This window comes from Apteryx rowi, unplaced genomic scaffold (assembly GCF_003343035.1).
Source record: "Apteryx rowi isolate R43461 unplaced genomic scaffold, aptRow1 scaffold_4, whole genome shotgun sequence".
Classification (NCBI taxonomy): domain Eukaryota; kingdom Metazoa; phylum Chordata; class Aves; order Apterygiformes; family Apterygidae; genus Apteryx; species Apteryx rowi.
The window spans coordinates 6802590-6825416 of NW_020450529.1; the positions used below are offsets into that span (position 1 = coordinate 6802590).

The 22827-nt window shown below is 39.5% G+C and overlaps 1 protein-coding gene across 1 annotated transcript in view; it reads left to right on the top strand.

The window, feature by feature from the left end:
- Nucleotides 1-21463, top strand: part of EOGT (EGF domain specific O-linked N-acetylglucosamine transferase) — a 24463-nt gene extending 3000 nt beyond the window's left edge. The window contains exons 2-16 of the mRNA XM_026074859.1: nt 974-1195; nt 2274-2374; nt 2940-3048; nt 3140-3234; nt 4398-4502; nt 5684-5790; nt 7710-7813; nt 10259-10351; nt 11116-11187; nt 12152-12238; nt 13391-13459; nt 14845-14906; nt 16587-16706; nt 17713-17815; nt 18210-21463. Of these exons, the coding sequence (XP_025930644.1) occupies nt 989-1195; nt 2274-2374; nt 2940-3048; nt 3140-3234; nt 4398-4502; nt 5684-5790; nt 7710-7813; nt 10259-10351; nt 11116-11187; nt 12152-12238; nt 13391-13459; nt 14845-14906; nt 16587-16706; nt 17713-17815; nt 18210-18356 (1581 nt within the window). The 5' untranslated portion in view covers nt 974-988 and the 3' untranslated portion in view covers nt 18357-21463. The remainder of the gene's footprint in view (nt 1-973; nt 1196-2273; nt 2375-2939; nt 3049-3139; nt 3235-4397; nt 4503-5683; nt 5791-7709; nt 7814-10258; nt 10352-11115; nt 11188-12151; nt 12239-13390; nt 13460-14844; nt 14907-16586; nt 16707-17712; nt 17816-18209) is intronic.
- Nucleotides 21464-22827: the final 1364 nt, after the last annotated feature.

Consider the following 22827-nt stretch of genomic DNA (forward strand, 5'->3'; position numbering starts at 1 on the left):
GGGCAGAGCCTCGGCCCGGCGGCTGCCGCGCTGGCGCTTCCCCCGCGCCGCCCAGGTAACGCGGCGCGCTGCGGTCCGCGGCCGCGATGCTCGACCCGCGCGGGTGTCGGAGGCGTGAGCGGGCTGCTGCCGAGACCGTCTGCGTGCGCCGCGGCCGCCTGCCTGGGCGGCCCTCTGCTGTCCCGGGGGGGTCTATACGTCGGCTGTGTGTGTATATATGGTATAGAGTTGGTGTATGTATGGTGTGTGCGTATATATATATATATGTGGTGCAGACAGATATGTGCGGGCCTATGGTTAACTTACTGTGGGTAACTCAGTAGTCCAAACTCTTTTTAACGCGGGGCTAGCTACTAAAGGCAAGCAAGCTGCTAAAGACGTCTTGGTTTGGCCATTTATTTGCGATTACACGGTTTTCCCTTTAACTAACGATTAATTTTTTCCAAGGTGGAGAAAGTTTTCTTTTTATACATGTACATATCTGTGTATATGTKTGTGTGTGTATATTATATATACACATATGTGTGTGTGTATATATATATAKAGAGAGAGAGAGTATGTATATATATGGAAAAGCTAAACTTTTTATTCTCTCCCAGCTGAATACTTTTAAATTTTCTTCCTGCCCTCTGCCTATTATACGCTCTCTACTTCGTTTCCAGATTTGAGCTCTCAGGGATCCCGTGGGATCCCGCTAAAGTAAACACACCCTTGTGAGTCTGCCTGCGAGCTGGTAGTGCGTAATAACCCGCGGTGACTAACGATTCAAAGATATTCCTGAGGTTGTACGGTCCCGTCTCCTAGCGAAAGTTTATTCTTCATAGGGGGGAGAAAAAAAAAACCCACAGAAATCCAAGTATGAATTCTTTGAGTACGTGACTTAATTTGGCCGAATGTTGCCTAGTATGCTTGAAATGTGCTACATCACGTATATACTAAACTTCTTTTTTTTTTTTTTTTTTAATAACTACAGAACTTGTAGGTTGCCATGTTAAAGTTGCTTGCTTTTGGATTGCTACTGCAAGAAATCCTGGCTAATTCCCAAGATGAAAATCTTACCGAATTCAAAAACTTGGAAGAGCCATTATATAGCTACAAAACTATAAACTTGCCAGATGAGCATATTCCTTACTTTCTGCACAACAATCAGCATATTGCCAGCATCTGTAAACAGGACTCTCGTTGCCCGTATAAAGTAGGTTTGCTTTTTGTTTTTGCTTTTTTGTTTATGTTTTTGTTCAAATGTAATTTTGGGGTGGTTTATTCTTGGAATTGTAGTAGTTAAAGATGGTAATGAATTGGTCTCCTTGCCAGTGTGTTGATTTTATTGGGAGCTGGAATTGTTGCTCTTGAAAGGGCTATATGGGACTCTTTCTTGCATCTGATGTTGCCACAAAGATTTCCTTTCTTCCTTTCTTCCTTTCTTCCTTTCTTCCTTTCTTCCTTTCTTCCTTTCTTCCTTTCTTCCTTTCTTCCTTTCTTCCTTTCTTCCTTTCTTCCTTTCTTCCTTAAAAGGCTAGATTTATAAAACAATGTTTTTGCAAGCTTTCTTTTTTAATTGTTACAGAGCTGAAATGATCATCTTAATCTGAATGGCACTCTTGCACATGTCCAAAGATGTTTGATCTAAGCACAGTTAGTAATTTCTAGGCCTGTGGTTTTCAGCGTGCTGGAGTACCTCTGCTCAAGTGGCAAGAGTAGAGGCAGATCAATGAAATGATGATTTAGTCTTACCCTGTGCTCCCATGTACTTCAGAAATGGTGAGCCAGAGGATCTGGGCTGCATGTGGCTCAGGAGCGGCTCTGGTGTCTCTCAGGCTGGAGCAGGTTCGCACAGCTGGGAGTGGGGACTGCACTCGCCGTTCCCTGGCTTTCCGCAGCGCTAACTCCTTCTAGATTCGCCCGGAGGAACAGCAGCGCTCTGAGCACCATGCTACTTGTGAGCCTCTAAGCTTCGTTATCTGCAGCTCTCAGCAGTTTGAAAATTTTGGGATGCTACAYATGGGGTCAGGAAAATTGATTACCCTGAAAAAGATGTATTAAAGACAAGGTTAATATTTCTGTGCGTATATGTCCTATTTGGATATATGTCTGTGCCTAACAAATCTGAGCGTTCTTTCTGAAACAATTTGAAACAGACCAAGCTGAAAGCCTTTTATGCAACATATATTACCAAGATGTAGTGTATAAGCTAATAATTAGCTGAAGTAATTTAAAATTTTGCTGTAGCATAACCTGATCAGAAGCCATACTCAGTGAATTCTGTGTTACAGAAATACTTGAAGAAACTAAAATCCTGCTGGGGTTATGAGAAATCCTGCAAATCAGATTACAGGTTCAGTTACCCAGTGTGTGATTATGTTGAAACTGGATGGTAAGTTCCATCTAAAATGTATAAAGTATAGTATGTCATAAAATGTATAGTGCTCACTTTTATATTAGTTGTGCAGTTACCATTATTGTGATATTCTGAGTCTGAAGGATAGTTATGATTCTTTGTGGAGATATGTACGTATATGTGTGTGTGTGTGTGTGCGCATGCATACATCTTTCAACGTATTTTTAAAAATTAAGCTTTTTAAGGAAGAAAATACTGTTTGAAATGCATCATACCACAATGTTTTCTTTATTCTGATGTAGTCTTGAATTCAGACTCCTAAAATAACTCTGGAGTTCCTTTCTTAGCTTTAAAAACGGAGGAGAAAATGTTTAAAAAAAGATTTTTGTACCCTTTTAGGGGAGAATAGCTTTAAACTGTCATTGAAGTCTTTACTTATGCGCAGCTGATAAGTTGCTTCCTGTTTTGCATCTTAAATGCCAGTAAAGTAACTAGCTGGCTTTTTTTGTTCCAATTCTAGTGGAACAAAAACATTATCTGTTAAAGTTATTACTAGAACTGAGCAACAGCCCTTGATTTTCCTCTCTTCTTCATACATCAGGGCAAGTGACATTGAGACAGCCCAACAGATATTCTGGAAACAAGCTGACTTTGGTTACATTCGAGAGAGGCTGAATGAAATGAAAACCCATTGTAAGCCTGCAGCAGTGGTAGGTGTTTTTGATAGGTAATACAGCTTTCACTTGCTTTTAAACATAATTCTTGTTATTGATCAAATCCTCCTTGCTCTTCTGTTAACAGGGAGATTCATCTCTGACCTGTTCTCGGTACCTTCAGCACTGCAGAGCAACAAACTTGTACATTGATTTAAGAACTGCAAAGAGAAATCATGACAGGTCTCTGATTTGCTTATGTTGTAGTAAAACCAAGAGATGGCAAGGAGAAACACTTCCGAATTTGTTTAACAAATCTGTGCATGTACCTGGTGTGCTTTTTGCCGTGGGATTTGCAACTGATCAAAGGCTCGTCACCCAAGTCCTGTGGAGATCTTCGTTTCTGGTGATTGCTGGCTGCTGCTGCTGCTATCAGCGCTACAGTGTATTTAGGTTTCTGACATGCTAAGCTCTCGGTTTCTTGCAGTGATAATGGGTGATTGAAATCCTTCCTTCTCCTGAGTGGAGACCAGAGAGGCAGACTTTTCTGTATCTTCAGAGATGTCCCTCCTCAGTCAGATGACATGCAAAGTAGAAAATTTTGTTTGTAGGAGTTACGAGAAGACCTTCGCTCTGGTAGGTTTTAGCAGGCTGGTTAGTGTGCCTTTATACAGGAACCAGGAATTGCATTTTCAGATACAGTAAGACTGAAGAAGACTGAATCTGGATATCTTTTATCTCAGATTAAAATGCTATGCATTGGACTACTGGGTGAAAAAAGGATGTCACTGGCAGTGGCATCATCCCTTTTTTCTTCTGCCTTATCTTTGAAATCAATGTCTAGGGCATCTGACTTGAAAAAGCTATTTCATGACTGTGACAGCAATACCCTTCAGAATGGGTTGTTGTCTTCTCAGCATAGTCTAGGAGCTAATTTAGACAGCACCTTTGGTTGTTAAGCTAACTTTGTGAAACCTGTTCTTACCCCTTACTCTTCATATATTGTATAAAATTCTTGGGTGGCTAACTGGATTATGAAATCTGAGGTGAATTTCAGTGAGAAATTGTTATTTAAAAAAAAAAGGTGCTCCTGCAAGTAATCATGTAGCAAAACCTCATTAAATTATTCATTTGGATATGTGAAAATGATACCTAAAACATTCTGGGCAGAGTAATGTTATCTTCTTGATTAATATTTCAAACTCTGAGGGCACCATTATCTTTATTTGGGAAGTAGTGGGAAATGCTGCAATTATGCTGAAGAAAATACTCAGGTTTTAAGTATGCATGAAGTATCTTGCTGAATCGAGACAAGCTAGCACTGGTTTGAGTCTGTAATCTAGATTGCACAGCACTTCTAGTACTGTTGCACAAAAATTGATAAGGTTTTTATTAATTTGCATTAGGTTCAAAGAAGACTTTTTCCAGAAAGGAGAAATTGGAGGTCATTGCACCCTTGATGTTCAAGCATTTTTGGCTGAAGGTCAACGCAAGAGCCCTCTGCAGTCTTGGTAAGAATCACTTGTCGTGGCTGCTTCCAAGTTCACTTAGTTTTTTTTTTTTCTTTTTTTTYCCCCCCCGCATTGGCACTATCAGCTCTGTGTCGGGTATTTCATAATGAGGAAATAGTAGCTCCTTTCTAAGGTCAATTTAAGAGTTCATAATAGATTTCCCTAGTAATTACATCTATTCAGAGTGCTGTTCTGAACTATGCTGAGTGTAATTGTATCATTCCTGACTAATTTACAGCAGCAAAAGATTTGAACATGTCTTGTAACCCGAAGGTCTAACATTCAGCCGTTTTCTGGGGACAATGTTGACTCTGTGCCTACCCTGCCTATGGACTGAGACAATTCTTTTGTTATGAAATGCCTTGAAGTTTGCATTTGTGCCCTAGCTGACACAATCCTTGTGGTGCTGGGGCCAATGCAATGCCTGATCTGCATATTCGTACACCCTCCCGGGGGGGCCTGTGTTTGGAGTAGGAAACAGGCAGCAATCTACAGGCTGAGCAGGAACTGCAGAGGATGCTTTGCGRTAGCTGGTTGACTCTCAGGGTTGCATGTTAGCACTTCACAGTAGCATTGCCAGTTAATTGGTGAAGCATGAAGGAACTGGAGCCATCAAGTTTCCTATAAGAAGTCTTTTTTTTTTTTTCCTTTTATCCTTTTCTGATGTTTCCAATTATTCTTCTCATTTTGCATCGATGATCAATTTAAGTTAAGAATAGCTGCAGAGGAAGACAAGACTTATTTCTTCCCTACCTATTATTGTCCTCTCAGGTGCTCATTCCTGCTTAGTTCTGGGTATAATGAATATTGCATCTGCATTCATTATTCTGACCAAAGTATGAAGATCTTGCTGAAGTGTCTCTGCCAATGCAGATCAGGTTGGATAGACCCACAGATCTAGGCTCTAAGGCTCTTTGTTACATCTCTGCTACTTTGATTTGTAGATCAAAGATGCTCTTCACTCCTGAGATCAAAGGCAGTGTTTAACCTCTTGGAGCTCATAACCTGAGAACTTTCCATTACAATTACAAACAATTTTAGTTGTCAGACTTTATCAGGCTTCAGCAACCCTGTTAAATCAAATGCACTGGATGAACAGTTGTTACATCTTAGATATATGAGGTACACGTTTTTAAGTGTGTTAATGACAAAGCATGTTCCATGTGGTTGAATCTTTCTAGGTTTGCAGAACTCCAGACATTTACCACATTAAACTTCAGGCCCCTAGAGGATGGCCAATGCGACATTGTTATTGAGAAGCCAACATACTTCATGAAATTAGATGCAGGTAACTGGTGTTTTTAGTGTAGACTTTTATCCTGTAATACAGCAGTGAAAAGAGCCTGTATCCGTTGTACTCACTTATGTTATGCCTTTGTGACTGTCAAATTTACTTGTAATTTTTTTTTTTGAAAAAAGGTGCAACAGTTTCATTCTTTTTTTTATGTAGTTCTATTAATAATGTCAGAAATTTAAATTTAAAAATCTTACATTTTGTCACAGACACTTAAAAAATGTATCAGAGAAATTTCCTGCTGCATGTCTGCACAAAGTCTTTGACTCTTGACTGTGTTTTGACAGAGTCTTTGGCCCAAAGTCAAAGACTGTTTTGTACAGAGTCTTTGATTTTTGGCTGTGTTTCTGGATGACAGTTTTCAGTTTTCACATCTGCTGCATGAACACGAGGTATGTGTATATACATGTCTTGCAACCTGTGTTAGGTAAATGAGGATTCTACGCATATTGAATGATATGGAAGAAGAAGTAGTGTTCAAAGACAAAATTCAAGGGAGTAACTTTTGTTAGTAGATTAAAAAGCTGATAACGCTGTTTTAATCTTAAAGCTTCACATTTAGGTGAAAAGCCACTGCAGGGAGAAATTGGCTATTTCATTACAGAGCCCTGTGGTGATTGCTGGGCTACAGTATGCCAAAATTCATGAGAGGGAGGGATAGCACCGAAAGATCTTTAGGTAGGCAAATCATCCAGTGGTATTTGACATTTTGGGAATTCATCAGCCTTTTTGCTCATGTGGCATATTTTGAAGATGAATGTTAGCAAAAGAGAATTTTCAGGATATAGACATTCAAACAAGCTGCTGTGGGGTGAGCTGTGATTTCAAATAGATATTTGTTGTATTTTGACCCCATGACACATTGCAACTGTAAACTGGATCACGCTTCTTCCCCTGTGGGCCAGTATCTTGTGTTTTAAGCATGGCTGGTGCAGGCACCTGAGTGTTTTGGCATGCTGTCAACTTGTACCTTTGAGCTGGGTGGTCTAGCTGTGTCCCAGGAGACAATTCTGTCCACCTCCATCTGCTTTATTTTAAAGGAGGGGAGGAATTTGCTGTTTGGGCAGTATGGGAAGCCCAGCAGCTAGTTCCTATCATGGCAGCTCTTCATGGCCAGGAGCTTAGAAACAGGGACTGGTCTACATGGTTGCAAAACTAGTATCTAGTCTTCACTAGCAAAGAAGCTGGACTTTTTATTTATTTATTTACTTTATTTGTTTACCTCCTTTATTTCATGGTAGCTTTTTATGTGCCCTGGTCTTAGATATTAACTTAAGAAACAAAGAATGAGCAAAAATGCTCTGAGAACAAACCTGATGAATTACTTGGGCTTTGGCTCGGCTGCAAGTACAAGTTCTGTCTTGAAGTCCCCCAGACAGAGCTTCCCTGAACACTTACAAAAACAAAACAAAATTAAGAGCACTGCCAAAGGCCTGTTTTTAATGTTTCCTGTATGTCTAAGTAGTTACTGTTAACGCAGCAGTTACTGTCATACACCCCAGAAAGCAGTTGCACACTGTAATGAGAAATGGCAAGTAAAATATATTTTTTTTCCACTGCCTTTTTGACCACTGATTTCTCTGAACTTTTCTTAAAATGTGCTTTACTTCAGATTTCTTACCATGATGTCCTCCTTTTTTAAGATTTGGTTTTCTGGAGTATATGAGAAGCTTTCAGTCAGAAGCAAAGGAAAATTAATGAGAAATGCAGGCTTTATTTATACATACGTGTGTGTGTATATATGTACATATAAATACATGCTTTATTTTTATGTATGTGTTTGTGTATATATATATAGAGAGAGAGAGAGACAGAATTTATTCACAGGGACACTGCTAAGGAAAAATCTATAAAGTGGTAAAAACTGGAGTGAATAATGTAGTATCTTGCTAACAAGTCTTTCTCTTTCTCAGGTGTTAATATGTACCATCACTTCTGTGACTTCGTCAATCTTTATATTACACAGCATATCAATAATTCCTTCAGTACTGATGTCAACATAGTCATGTGGGATACAGTAAGTCTGTAGTGCTTTTGTCATACTTTGTAATGGGTTATATTTCTACTTTATCAAGGCTCCGAAGCTTCTAACAGGCAATCCTTAAATTTTCTTGTGGGCTGCTGTCTTCATCATGTGGAGCTGATAAGTTTTTAGATTTTATTAATAAGGGTGCATGAACAATGCTTAAGGAACTGATTTCCTGACATAGATCACGTGCTGTTTTAACACTACTACATAACTCATCTTTTGGTAGTAGGTAGTTATACCTTTTTTGGTGTGACGTGATCTGCTTTTTGTATGTGCCATTTGAGTATTTTGTGCTGATAGGGGTTTTTTTAAGAATTTTTCTTTGAAAACTTTGAAGTAGAGTGACTCTACTTAAAAGTATTTCTTCTGTCTTGAAAAAGAAATGCATCAGTGTTATTTCTAAATCAGTAATGTGCCTCCTGTAATAAAGAAAAAAACTAAATAAAATCCTTGAATATAGCAAATCAGGGTCTAGTAGTAGTTCCTTTAAATAGCCTTCTTGCAGTTACTTCTCTCCATCACCTCTTAGAACACCACAAGTGAGGCTATTTCTGCTGTACTGAGTTGAAACAGTGACTATGTTTAAGAGTAATATTAGTTTTACTGACTAGCGTGTAAGTTGTGTAGGAGAGTGTTTGGTTTTTCATTGTTTAATTTAAGTTTGTAATATGTCACATAAAATGTATAACCAGGTCCAAAAATAACACACCTCTTGACTATGCTATTGTCCCAAGTCCGTCTATTATTTGCTCTCGTATAATACCAGGGTTTCTTTGTGTATTCACTACTCTGACAGCTAATATTTAGCAGAGAACTGCCAATATCCACTCCTTGCTATTTAATGAGAAACCTCTTTGGCTAGAAGAAAACAGTTTTTCTAGTTCCCTTATATTTYGAAAGCTAAAATAAATCCGCTTGCCGGATAAGCAAGCTCCCAGATGTTACATAAGGACCTGTTAATCCAGCTCTGATGGCTTTCTGAAAAGATCACGTGTTCAATATCGTTGTAAATTACTTTGAAAAGTAACTCCTTTTCTTATATGACATCGTTGAATCAAATAGCTCTTTCAAATCTAGCATTCAGAATTAGTACTATCATTGTGCAGCTTTAAATGAATCTAACTGCTCCTTCTGCTTAAGTTYGTTACCACGTACAGCCAGATGATGGCACCAAGTGACTGCTGATAAGCTGTCTCCGTGGCTGTCAAAAAATAGACTTGAACTTATTATTCATTCTCTTTTTTTCTGATGTAATTGGATTTGGGCATATTCTCTAGCTACTGTAAAATTGGTGCCCTGTTCTTATTAAACAGTAATGCTTTCAGATGTAGGTTAAACAAAGCAGAAAATGAGTAGGAAATCCAGACTGTCTGCAAATGCAAGAGAGCAATGTTTATAAAGCACTTTTAAGGAGAGGAGACAGGGTTAGAGAGCGGTACTTCCAGCTTTGAAGATCAGTTCTCTCTACTTCTAATTTGGAAGAGCGGTTCTTGTAATGCAGACTGCCAGAGAGTAGCGTGGATTGTGGAATTCATTAAAACTTCATGGCAGAAGAGGGGGGAGGAAGCACCACTTCAGCTGAAGGAAATCTGGCAACCTTTAGATTCTTTTAGATTCACTAGCTGTCTGCTCTCTTCTGTGGTCATTTACAGTCTTATTTTCAAATTTATTTTTGAGAATTTCATCCTCCTCCGAAAGTTATGTGGAAACACAGCCCTCAGATGTGCGGGAACTGTTACGGATCTGAAGGCAAGAGCCCCTACTGCTATGATTGAAAGGCCAGAAGGTTCCCCAGATCCTTGCTGCTATAGGGGATTTTTATATTCTGTCCTTTAGAGAAACTTCAAGTAATGCCAAACATAATTTGCCTGTTACTTCTTGCACCAGATSAGATCATTGTCTTCAATCTGTGATACATATGCTGTATGCAAGTAAGCATCCCAAAATAGGGGCAAATGTGAAACAGGCTTGTTGTGACTTTTTATTTTTAACGTTACTGCTGCACTTGAATGCCCAGGTGGTTGTTAGTCTCAGGAGTCCAGGTTCATGCCATCCACCCTCCTTACCTTTCGGTTACTTCAAATTTAACCTRTGTTCTGTTGTCTCTGGTGTAAGTAGTGGTACTCCTTGCTCCCAACTCGCAGACTCTAATCTGTTCCTGAAGAATTTGTCTAGATTGCTGGTTTAGAGAACTGTTTTCTTGAAAACTAATTACCTGCCAGGTAATTTGAGTTAACCCCTCTTGTAAACACTAGATTAGACATTCTGTAATGTCTGCCTTCTGTGCAAGGCTGTCTTAGGTCTGGTGTGGTGATCTGCCTACGAGGTGTGTGTTAAAAGTCATACAGGGCTTGTAAATAATTAGGAGAATTTTTATATTCACATTTCTGTAATCATTATGCACATGTGTTTTTTTTCTTTCTTTCCTCCTAGAGCTCATATGGCTATGGCGACTTGTTCAGTGAGACATGGAAGGCATTTACTGACCATGAAATAATACACTTGAAAACTTTTGACACTAAAAGGGTATGGAATTGTATGTTTTCCTTTAATTCATAGAGACTACATAGTAAATGTGACTGCTTCTCAAGCCACTTTTGGATATGGGTGTTTTAGAGGAAGGCATTCATATTTTAAGTGTATGTTTAATTTATGTGATATTTGTACACTGTTTTACAAACCAGAGACACACAGCAGTAGCCACAGTAGCTTATTTCTGTGGCATGTCTACGCTTCATGTAGATAGACGAAACTTGTGTGTCTTCCGAGAAGTGATGTTTATGTATTGGTTTCACTTTGGCAGCACCCTCTGCTGAAGCTAAGGGTTTTCAAATGGTACCGTCATTCTAAATTGTCTGGTTTTTATTGAGGTATATCTCTTCCCCTGTAACTGTTAATATACCTGCTGTTTATCATAAACTGTGATATTTTTACTCCCACCAAAAATGTATGCATTCATTCAGAGCTCATTTTAGTCTCTTAAATCCCTTAAACCCTCTCTTAAACCCTCTCTACTGTTTACCTGATTTTCTTCTACTTGGTTAATGTTTGTTCTGCTGTTTTTTTGCTGTGCCCACTTCCCTTTTTTTATATGTAGCATCTTGAGAGCTCTTTCGGGACCGGAATTGTCTTTGTTCTATTCATTTGCACAGTTGTTAGGGAAGTGAGGATGTTCTTGACAGGAGCACCTAATTGCTAACTCATTATAAGCGTGATTGCACTGAACGAGCAGGGGCTGTGCCAGCAGAAGGTAGCAGTGCAGTGTAACTTCTTGTGATCTTCCTTTGCAGGTATGCTTTAAAGAAGCAGTCTTCTCGTTACTGCCTCGAATGCGATATGGCTTGTTTTATAACACACCGTTGGTGAGTCCTTTTTATCAATCCGGTGTGCTCACTAGGTGTGTGTGTTTGACAGTATAAAATCTTAGCTAATGTATCTCTCAAGCACTTAGCTGAGTTATCGTGAAATGTACTGTACTGAAGGTCTGTGCAACTCCAAATGAAATGATCCGCCTTAGGGATTAGGGTTTCAAAGAGCCCTTGATTATTGTACTTAAGCTGGTTGGTGGTAACTGCTTGTGTGCAGGCTCCTACTTTACAGTTCATGAGACACAGATTATTCCTCTTTAATGGGAGGGTACTGTGAATTTACTGGTATTCTTGCAGAGCACAAAAGCTTGTAAATTGGCAGTGTTGACAGAAGCTGCTTCTGTGGAAGCTGCTCCTGTGTGAGCTTTTATCTTGGGATTGTCACTTTGCATATTCCATGGAGAATAGTTCTGAATGTGGGTGATTACTGCCATGCATTCATGTGATAACTGGGACCATGCTTCCTTAATTTGCTTCCTTTGAGGCATCTCTCTGGGGCTGATGTAGCAGGGTCTTCTGACTGGCTGAGGATGTGGGATGGGAGGCTGGGAAGGGAGGGAGCACAGGCTTGGGGAAGTCAGACTCTAGAAGAGAAGGTGGAAAGCCTGAGATTGAGATTCTGGCTTACGGGGTTGGAGGGCGCCCACTTGAGAGGCAGAATTGCCCATTCTGGTGTCACTAAGAAGCTTTGTGAGAGTGTTTGCTGCTGGACACTGCCTTCCTGCAACAGTTTTTTTTCCTGGGGTGTTAGCTTGTGCATTCAGGCTGTAACACTGTAGAGCAAGTTGTATTTCCTTCCAAATGAAAGTGCCACTTGTGCTGCAGTAAATAGTGACATGCTTAATGCAGTGCGTGATAGTAGGGTTTTGTTCTGCAGAAATGGTAAAAGACTGATCACAAAGTGAGGTTTGCTGAGCAAAATAACTTTTTGTAATATTAATTGCTTTTCTAATTTCAGATCTCTGGCTGTCATGGTACAGGGCTTTTTAGAGCATTTTCTCAGCATGTGTTACACAGATTAAATATCACACAAGAAGGACCCAAGGTATGATAAAAGAAAGACAGAGCTGTGGTGTGGAGCTTGCAGTTCTTACTTGAATGAAAAATAGCAACTAGCTGGACCCAGTGGGAAATAAGAGCAAATACTGCACTTTTTGTCTTTTACTGGGGTGCTCAAGATTTTCTTCCAATAAGCCAGTCAATTCCATAAAGGCCTTAAGCAAATATTTATGTGTGTTTGTAAAAGCTGACCCCATGTCTCATCTCTGTAGGACAGACTTTAGAACATGCTCCTTTGAACCCTAGGGAGCTGCTCTTCCCCATCCCCTCCTGTGTTCCCAAGGCCTTTATGTTCTTCCCAGTTAAGCTAGATACATGGTATGTTGTCTGTTCTGGAGCGTGCTGCCAACGTGCTGCCCTTAGGTCCAGCAGAGAGGATTGCCCGGAGCAGTGGGCTTCCTCTCTGCAGACATGCTCTTTATCAATCCTCATGACTACTGCTGAGCTCAGGTCAGAGAAGGGAATGATTGGATCTGGTCCTTCCAGTCCCTGCCTGGTACCATCTGTCTGACCCTGGGCTTCTCTGTTGTACACCCTGGTGGTTTTTGCAAACTGTTGCAATGTCTGCATTGACGGATACAGCAGTTTGGGGCTTCTCGAAGTGTTTGCTAGAGAGTAGTCTGCGTATTATCGCTGAGGGGCGCACACTGCACAGGCATTTAGTTATGCTTCTCCTGCTGACACTAATGGGAGTCATGCAGTTAAATCTTTTTATTTCACTTGGAACATTTACCCCTGTGAGTCCAATTAATTTGAAGAGGTAAAAGGAGGAACTGCTGTAGAGGTAAATTTTTTTTTTTTTCCCCAAGGATCTTGTGCACAAACTATCCTGAAAGCGGCTTCCCTGCTTTCAAGAACTGCCCTATAATGTGTAATACAAAGACTCGTTTGTACTGAATAAAAATAAATCATTCAGAAAACATTCTATTCTTTGTTAATAGCAAGACTTTCACAAAGTTTTTGACACTTTTAATCTGTTGGAAAATACACTGTGAATTTTAAGGTGATTACATCATCTGTTATATAGGGAGGGAACATATTTAGTTGCTCAGATAATTGCTAAAATAAACATGGAAGTTTTTTCTTTTAGTAAGGTCTGGCTTACAGCTAACTCATTGCTGCTTCTTTCCTTTTTTAGGATGGGAAAATTCGAGTCACAATACTTGCACGCAGTACAGATTACCGGAAAATATTAAATCAGAATGAGGTGTGGTCCTTCATATTTTTAAAACAAATAAATTAACCAGAAGTTGAATTTTGCTCATTGAATTGATTTTCAGGCACAGCCAAGACATCTGCCCATTGACAAATTTTGGATAAATATGTGCAGTGCTAATACTGATTTATTCTAATATGCCCTGTGGCCAGTCTCTGTTTCTGTACACCAGGCACTGAACCTTGCTGCCCTTTGTAAATACCCAGTGGCAGACTACAGATGTAATACTAAAAGTATTTCCTCTTAACAAACAGATATTGTAGAACCTTCTGATAAAATTAAATTATTTTGCTTTCACATTATTTTCTTTGATTTCTAGAAGCCCCAATGTTGAAGGCTCTAATGAAAAGCTTTGTTATGCTTGCAGAACAGAATGCACAGCCAGTTGTGCCTGAGTAGGGGCATTCAAAACTTAATGAATTTTCATGCTGATTAGCATTTTCAAATCATGCAACTTGGTGGGCTTACRATGAAGCTACTCTTGTGATAAAATGATAACATCTAATGTTTTTGTACCTTTCTTCATTCTTAGTTGTTAGTGTCTGACAAAAAATGGATAGGCATCATTATCCCCATCTTATATGGGGGAAACTGAGGCTTGTTTGATGCAGTAGCTCAGTGGCAGAATAGATAGCGCGCAGATCCCCAGTGCTGTGCCTTATCTACTAGACAGTCCACAGTGTCTGCCTACACTGCTACATATAGTGTATTCTCTGATAATAAGCACATGAGAGAAAGTGAGAAGTTAATCTTCTCTTGACAATGCTTTTGTAAAGGAAAATACTTTGATTTCTCTCCCTCTCCTGCTGGCTGTGGATAGGAGTCTTTCAAAAAGCCCTTTCAGGTTAGAAGCCCAGGTTCTGTTGGTTTTACTTCTCATGTGAGTAGGAATCTGGCCTGGTAAGGTGTTCTTGAAAATTCTTCTAGCTGCCAATTTCCTTCCTTAGGTATTGGAATATTTTTTGGAAATCCAGCCTGAAGTGTCACATCCTCCCATTTTTTCTGGCAAAATTCTTACTAGTTTGAGTGGTTTAGCATTAGGCCTTGGGACACGTAAAAGGTAACAGTACTGTCTGTGATGGTGCAGAAGAACCAAGTCCCCTGTCTGGTGGCTGCTCTGCCAGGAGTAAGGTATGGGAAGGTGCGAAAGGACCTCAGTGTTAGAAAACAGGTTTGACCTAGAGGTCATCTTGCATGCTGGGATTTGGGTAGAGAGACTGGGGAATAGCTCCTTTATGTGGCAGTGACAGTCTGTTCTTTTCTCCTCAGTGTAATTCCCTGGTGAGGAAGGGGAGTGTGTAAAATGGTCAGGAGTGTGGGGAGGAATTAACTGAAGCAGAACATTAAATCATAGTCCTTTTTATTTTCCTCCTTAGCTTGTGAATGCTTTGAAAACAGTATCAACGTTGGAGGTCAAAGTGGTAGACTACAAGTACAAGTACGTATTTTGGTAGAGAAAGTTGGTGTGGTTTCACACTGCCTGTGGCTGGTGATGAGCCGCTTGCAAACAAAGCTACATGTGCTGCAGTGTTCAACCCTTGTGAAATCCAAGAACTGCTAAGGAAGTTCTGCAAGGAAGAATGTTAGTGAAGAAGTGGTGGGTGAGCTAGTTAAGCATTCCCATCCAATGATTAATTACTTAGGAATGAATCTCTAGAGTTTGGCTCGTGTTAAAACTACTTTATGATGAGCARGTTTTGAAATCACTTTCCTTTCTGTGTTTCCTCCCCTCTCCCAGAAATAGCTATGTTCCCATCATTTTTGTGGGTTTGCTAATACTCTCCAGTGGGTCAACAGGGATTTCTGTTGTGTGATGCTAATGTCTTATTTTATGACTATTAGCTTAGTAATGAGTAATAATTCATAGCTTATTTGCTCCTCTGGTTGTCCCTGAAGACACCAGTTGAGGTCAGTTTGTGGTGCCCAGTTGAGGTAGGCACTGTGCCAATAAGAAATAGCTTGAAGAAAAAAGTCCCCAGGTGGTGTATGCCTTTGTCAGATGGCAGCAGCTCCCACCTACTCCCTGGCTCTGTCATGGATCATGTCACAGGAAGAGTAGGGAACTGAAGCAGTGCTGAGAGATCAGTATTGATCAAAGCTGAGACGGGGAGGAAGTCAAGAGCTGTTTCTGCTTCCACCGCTTAAGATAGCGCTTGAGCAGGCTAATGGTAGAAAAGAGTGTGGATACTCGTGAGAGGACCATCGCACTGTTTGAAAGCAGGACGCGGTGGTACTTCTGCAGTTACTGATGCTTGTCCAAACCATTTGTAGTACATTCAGCCCTGGAGATTGCCTCAGCTATCTTGCTGCATCACTGTCCTCGTAGCTGGAAGGGTTTCCCTGGTGTCCGCCCTGACTGCAGCTTAAGCAGTCTAAACTTTCTTGTTGCAATTTAAGCCGGTTGGTTTTTATTCTCTTTAGAGTGGTCAGAGAGGCAGTTGTTATATCTTTGTGGTGTTATGAACTGTGTTTACAAGATTGAAGCCTGCCGCAATTTCCCCTTTCACTTTTTTCCTCTTATGACTAAATACTTTCAGTCCATTCTTTCCCTGTGTGCTCAGGGAACACCTGGTTGTTTTAAAAACACTGTATGTGGAACTTACAGTCAAAGGATGGGAGAGAAGTGACAGACAGGGAGAAGTAACAGTTGCAGGAGCACAAACAAAGTCTGGTCTCCTTATTTCTGCTTGATTGCCTATGTATAAGTTCAGGTTGGGTATCTGCACCTTTAGGAGGGAACTGTATATTTCTACAATTAATTAAAAATACTGCAGGTGTCTTTGTATTGTTTTTTTTTTTAAAAAAAAGGATGTATAATTTTTAAATTAGCAAGTAAAAAAGAAAATTTACAAAAACTTAAAATGACTTACCAAAGAAAATCAGATTTTTGGAGCAGGCTCTTGTTAATGTGAAGTTCTGAAATCTGTCTTCATTTATTTTAATTCCATGCTGAGTTATTGCTGGCTGCAGCATTTTTGATTTTTAGTATCGTTCCTTTAAAAATCAATTCCCTCTTTCAGAATTCCCTTAAGTTAATTTTGCGCTTTCTACATGTAACTAATTCGGGCTGAGATGGATAGGCATGCCAGATCACCACTCTGCGTTATGTTGTCTGCAGGGAACTTGAATTTTCAGAGCAATTGAGAATTACACATAACTCTGATATATTCATTGGGATGCATGGAGCAGGACTTACCCATTTGCTTTTTCTACCGGACTGGGCTGTTGTTTTTGAATTGTAAGTCTGTTTTTCTCTCTTCCCCTCTTTATTATAAACATAACTGCTAATGTCTGTTCATGTGTGCTAACGAAGCACTTTGCTCGTATTTGACTATGAATGTTTCTGTTGTATCCTCCTCTAGGCTTCATTTTTGGGCAGTCTCTTCTTTTGGGAATAGAAAGTGAGGAAGCTGTCATTTTAATGTACATGTGTGGTTATCATACAGCCTTGGCCTGCGGTTTCTTAGGATGTCGTGGTATAAACGAGAGGCAGCCTGGCGAGGAATTGCTTGGGGAAAAAGAGAGAGATTCATATTCTGCCTGGGGGGCCTGGCCTCTAATAATGGTATTCTGGTGATCTAGAGGAACTGATTACAAAAAATGTTTGTCTAGGCTGTTAAAGATTCCCCCCAAAAGGTTATTTATATCCTCCTTTCTATAGTCAGGACGTGAGCACCAGCTTCCTGGCCAAGCTCAGCTGGGCATCTTCTGTCTTACCTAAACTTCTCCAGTAGGTTCATTAAACGTATTTTGTCATGAAGTATTACTAATAGATACTCCAGTTCTATAGAACTAAACAAAAATGCCATACGCTTGTCAGAAGAGCTCTGAATTGCCCATCTTGGACAATTCTGCTTAAAACCCCTGCAGTGGGGCACGGCTGTGGAGCTGGCGCTTTACAGGGTAGGCTTGTCCGAGAGCATTTTGTCCAGTCTCCAAATGAGTTCAGAAACCTAGGGATTTTCTACACGTCCATAACCTGCTGCAGCTGAATGGTGGCATGACAGACTTGCACACGTCTCAAATTGCCTCTTAGACCACATTTTAAGAACAGGTGGATAGCCCTTGTTCTTGGTTTTCAGTGGAGCAGAATCTGACCCATGGTTTCGCTGCCTTAGAACTAGAAAACAAATGTCTAATTAAATTTAAAAGTTTTGTTTTTCCTACCTTCCCCCTCCCCTCCTTCGCCTGATAGACTTCAGCATAATTTCTGTGGTTAAATATGATCTTCTGCCTGTCGCTAGGTATAATTGTGAAGATGAACGTTGTTATCTGGATTTAGCAAGGCTGCGAGGCATTCACTACATCACTTGGCAAAAAAGGAATAAAGTATTCCCTCAAGACCAGGTAATGATAGCCACTGGTGGAAGGGTGGGGATGATTTTCCTTCTACAGCTTCATTTGTTTAAAGGTTAGCTTGTTTTACCTGTGTTCTGATCTTTGAAATACGATTTTCTTTCTTTAGTTGAAATTAACTTCTGTGTTAGATTAAGAAATCATTTGATATTAGAGGCTGAGGGAAGAAGAGAAAAGAAATTAATAGGCCATTAATCCAAGCTATCCATAACATTGCTGTGCAGTTTCTTTACTGACTTTTTTTTTTGCCTCAGAGCACATCAATGGATCAGATATAATAACTTAAAATGGTAGAAGCTCAACTCTTCTTGGTTTTTTGAATGGAAGATGTACTGAATTTTTGTTGTCTAAATGCTTTTTTTTTTGTTTTTTTGTTTTTTTTTAGGGACACCACCCAACACTGGGGGAGCATCCAAAATTTACAAACTACTCCTTTGATGTGGAAGAATTTATGTACTTGGTGCTTCTGGCTGCAAATCATGTTTCACAGCATTCCAAGTGGCCATTTAGGGTAAAACATGATGAATTCTAAATTAAACTTCAGACTGAAATATTATTTTAAATAATGCTTCATAAAAATATTGAAACAACATAAAGCAAAATGCTGGTGTGAAACTTGTAAACCTCTAGGAGGGAAACAATCCATTTTTAACTTGTCAAACCAGTTCATAACACCATACTGTATCTTCGTATTCCCTCTCTTTAATTTTAGGAGTTTTTTGTATGTAAAAGCTATCAGGATTTTTTCTGCTCTGTATTTTTGCATCCCAAATTCTGAACTACTACTTCATGCAAAAATAGTCCATACATTTCATGTAATGTTTATCTTGGGGTAGGTATTGGTCTTGTAGTAATTTATGCCTGTTAGGCGAGGTGGGGAAATGCTAGAGGATGGAGAGTATTACAGACTGATTTCTCAGTATAGTCTCTGTGAGAGTGAAATAGGCCTGCCACAGAGTTCTTCAATCCCTCTTTTTAAGAGCCGGTTGCTTTTATACTATAGTGCTATACCTGCGAGTAAAAATCTGAAAAGGACTTGTCTTCCTGTTACAAGGCCCTGGCCAGTATATCATTTGCGGTCAGGTTACRTGACACAGTAGTTCCAGTAGGGCCAGTTAGTTCCTTTCCGTCACCATCCGTGTTACTGCAGTGCTTGGCCCTGTATCACTTCTGGATTTGAAGATCTTGCTTTGTAAAATAATGGTTTTAAGAATGAAGTGGTTAAGCAAACTTTAACTTTTGTTGTTTGATACAGCAGACGCTGCAGACTCCTATTTCAAACTTAGAAGCATTCTGAAGGTAGAGAGCAGTATGTCTTATGTTTTCACATTTAAAAAACTAAACTTTATGACTCTTTCCCCTCTTCTCATTTTAAAAATAGTTTTAAATGTAAAAGGTCTGCTCAGTGAGTTTAGTGAGTGTTCTCTCAAAGCATGTAAGGCTTTTCCTAAGCGAATATTTACAAACTTCTGGTAATCCAGGTATTTCCTACTTTTTCACATAAAAGAACACTTCTGCAATGGAAAACCTGAGAAAATTGGAATAAAATTTAAGTTTTTTTGAAGATGCTAAAGGGAATGGACTACTAGTGTTTTATGACAAATGATAAGGCGTATAGGGTGTTTTTCAGCTGCAGCTGAAGGGAAATGAAATCATGAGGAACTTTATTCTTGGGATCATTAAACACCTAATCTCGGTAATATTCTTTTTTCACAAGGTAGAAGAGTTTATCTAGAAAACTTCTGAAAATCTTTCTGAAACCAGTAGCATAGCTCACTGTTTTCAGTAAAGACAATATTAAACCAAAACCGAGTTCTCTATAAAATTCCCCCCCGGAGCTGACATTTTGGTGCTAGTGAAACAAATGGGAGTAGTTCTGTTGTCTTAAATGGGGCCAGAAGGATGTGTGGAAAAATTAAGTTCAGTGAGATAAAAAGCAAGAGTTCCATGTTATACTATAGATTTTTTTGACAGTGTATTCCCATGACACACTTGCAGTATAATCATACACAGCTTCAGTGGTTTGAAGCAAAGTGTACGTTTGTATGCAAAAGCAAGACAGTGTTACAGTAAATGTAAACACTTCAGTGGTATAATTGTAGATATTATTGACTTCCATTCTCTGACAGTCGTAGGCAATTTCACAGATTGTAGGTATATTTACTGACCTGCCTACACTGGCAAAGATGCGTTACTGTAAGTGTAACTTTCATATAGATCTCTCATGACCTTAAGCAGTGCATAGGAAAAACCAAATATAGCTGATACACAGGATCTATTAAGGTATTTGGTGCAATTTTTAGTTTAGTGCATTGCGTAACTGATGGTAAAACTGTTTTGCTTTAAAGAATTGTGGAAGCAAAATTGCACTTGATCTGAAAAAAATGCTTTCTTTGAGAAATGCAGTTTCCTGTACTTGTTTGTGTGAGTTTTGTTTTTGTTTTTTTTACCTTGTGGGATTTTTTTAAAGGAAAAAAATGTATAAACCTTAAATCAGTAAAGTGTCTGAGTTTGAAAGAAACAACTCCAAATAACGAAGACATTTAACTATGAATTGTACACAGATATATTTGATAAAGAACTTTCTAATAAAAAGTATATTGTAGAAGTTTTGATCATCGTTTGCCAGGTTTTAGAGGCAAATGTTTTAAATACTCTTAATTGCATAGTGTCACGTCTGTCTTTTTCTGCCATGACAACCTGATGTTCAGCAGTCCAAACTGACGTTCAGATTTATTTATTTGGGAATCATTCATGGATAATGCTGTCATCTTGCACTGAAGGCTCTGTTGCCTGGCATTTTAAGATTCGTAGAGGTTTGAGGAAAATTTTTGTGTGTATTTAACTATCTGCACTGCCGATGATGCTGTGGAAGCCAGTGTGAATGCAAGCACACGCTTGAATCTTTGTAGAAGCAGCAACCCACTTGCTGATGAGGAGTTTCTCTTTCAAGCTGGGTTCGGACTCACTAAAACAAGTACTTGAACAGATGTCTGCATGCGTGGATGAGAGGCTGTGGGGACTTAACCCAGGGGCAAAATGTCCTGCCAACACTCTCCAGTTTCAGCAAACTTGAGTGCAATGTCAACATTTGATAACTCACATATACTAACCCATAAAGGCTGAAGAATTACTGGGATGAAAATAGTATTTTGGTTAATTAGCTTTACAAATAGTCATACAATTATCTTGGCAGTAGAAAGAGGTTTGGTTGGACTAATGGAATTTTGCCCAAAAATCCCCAGAGAGAACTTGGGCAGCAGCAAAGATTTAGTTCACATGACCTTCTTCAAGAGGGTCTGGGTCATCTCAGTCTTCCTGGAAATCAGAATTTGATGGAATCCATGRGGCTTTCCAGGCCACCACTTCTTTAGGTAGGGTATAGCCTTGGATTATATTTTCCTAACAGACTGTGGGAATTTTGTTCCTTGCTACTTTTGATTTTTGTCTCTCCAGTGTCGTGGTGATTCCTTTTTGCTACCTTAAGTTTAGAGTCTGTGTTTAACTGGCGCATTGGCATCAGCACGATAAATTTAGCTTTGGCACTTAATGAATGTTGCCAATCCTGAGTACTTCCAGGATTGCTTGTGATTCATGTACCATTTAAACTGAGACCTGTTTTTGAAATAAAAAATAACATGTAGATGTACACTGTCTCTTTCCTTTTTACTTCAAAAGTGTTGAAGATGTATTTTAAATTTTTGTTCATGCAGTTCTGTGGAAGTTGGGTGTGAGAAATGGTTTGTAATGGGGGAGGTGGCAAATCAGGGTTATTCATCTTAAGAGCACAATTATAAATATTAAGGTAATACATTTTTAAAACCAATTAAATAATAATGAAGTTGTTTAATTCTTGCTGTTAATCTTACTGGTTGTACCATTAACGAGATAACCGAGGGTTTAGAATGTCTCTTAATCTTTTCTTTATTTTTAAGCAGGAGAGAAACTAAAGGAAACATTCTCCTTGAGAGCTTTATATCTAATGAAAGGGGTAAAATGCGAGGGGATCATTTTATTTGATTTCAGCCCTGAAGAATTGTTTCAATTTGCAGTTTTAGCCTTGAAGTTGAGCTCTTATTCCCACTCCTTTGAACACACCTTTCTCACGGAATGGGCTTCTTTGTCTTAGAAAAACTGGTGACACATACATACATACATACATACATATATATTTTTTTGGCAGGGTTATTTCACATTGCAATGCAACTGATAAAAGTAGCTTGTGGAGGTGGGGAGGGAGCTGCTGACAGACGGGCACGGAGGGAATGACTGGGGTTAGGAGGAAGGGGGAGTGAGTAAGTGAGTAAGTGTAAAGACTGCAGTAGTTGTTCCCAAACCTGAGCTCTAAAGAGCACTTTCTGAGACCTCAGTGAATACAATTGGAAATCCAGTGAAGTAGGTGAAAATCTATGGGAATAAAGCCAAAAATGAGGGTGGAGAAAGTGATACTGTCATCAACGGCAAGGAAGTGTCGACAAGGCAGAGGTGGGGAAACAGAAAGGACCTTCCCAATTCCTCCGAGTCTGAGCTGGGAGCGGAGGAGAAGATGGGAACAAGATCAGCAGCCAGCTGGGGATTTGGGGCAGAGGGGCTTCAGCTGATGATCTCCGGGGTCCCTTCCAACACCAGCAGCTCTGATTTTGTGCCTGAAGAAGTGGGTGATGAATTGAAAGTTGTKTTCAAGGGAAGAACAGAAAAGGGCAGGTGGAGGTTGCCCATGATGTATTTTGCCACAGTTTGATAGTGTTGACAGCAGGTTCTCAAATTAATTTTTTATAGGCAGCTGTCATCTCTTAAACACTGAAATAAGTATTTTATAAATATACTTCCAGTTTTCCCATTATCATCATTATTTTTTGGATGGAGGAATGAAACACCAAAATAAAAATGGAACTGTATCTCTTCCATTCTTTTATATTCTGTTTTTCCTCCCCTTTCCTGTCTCTCCATGGCAAATCAAAAAGGAGGAGGAAAAAATAGCAAAAACAAACAAAAAAGACACT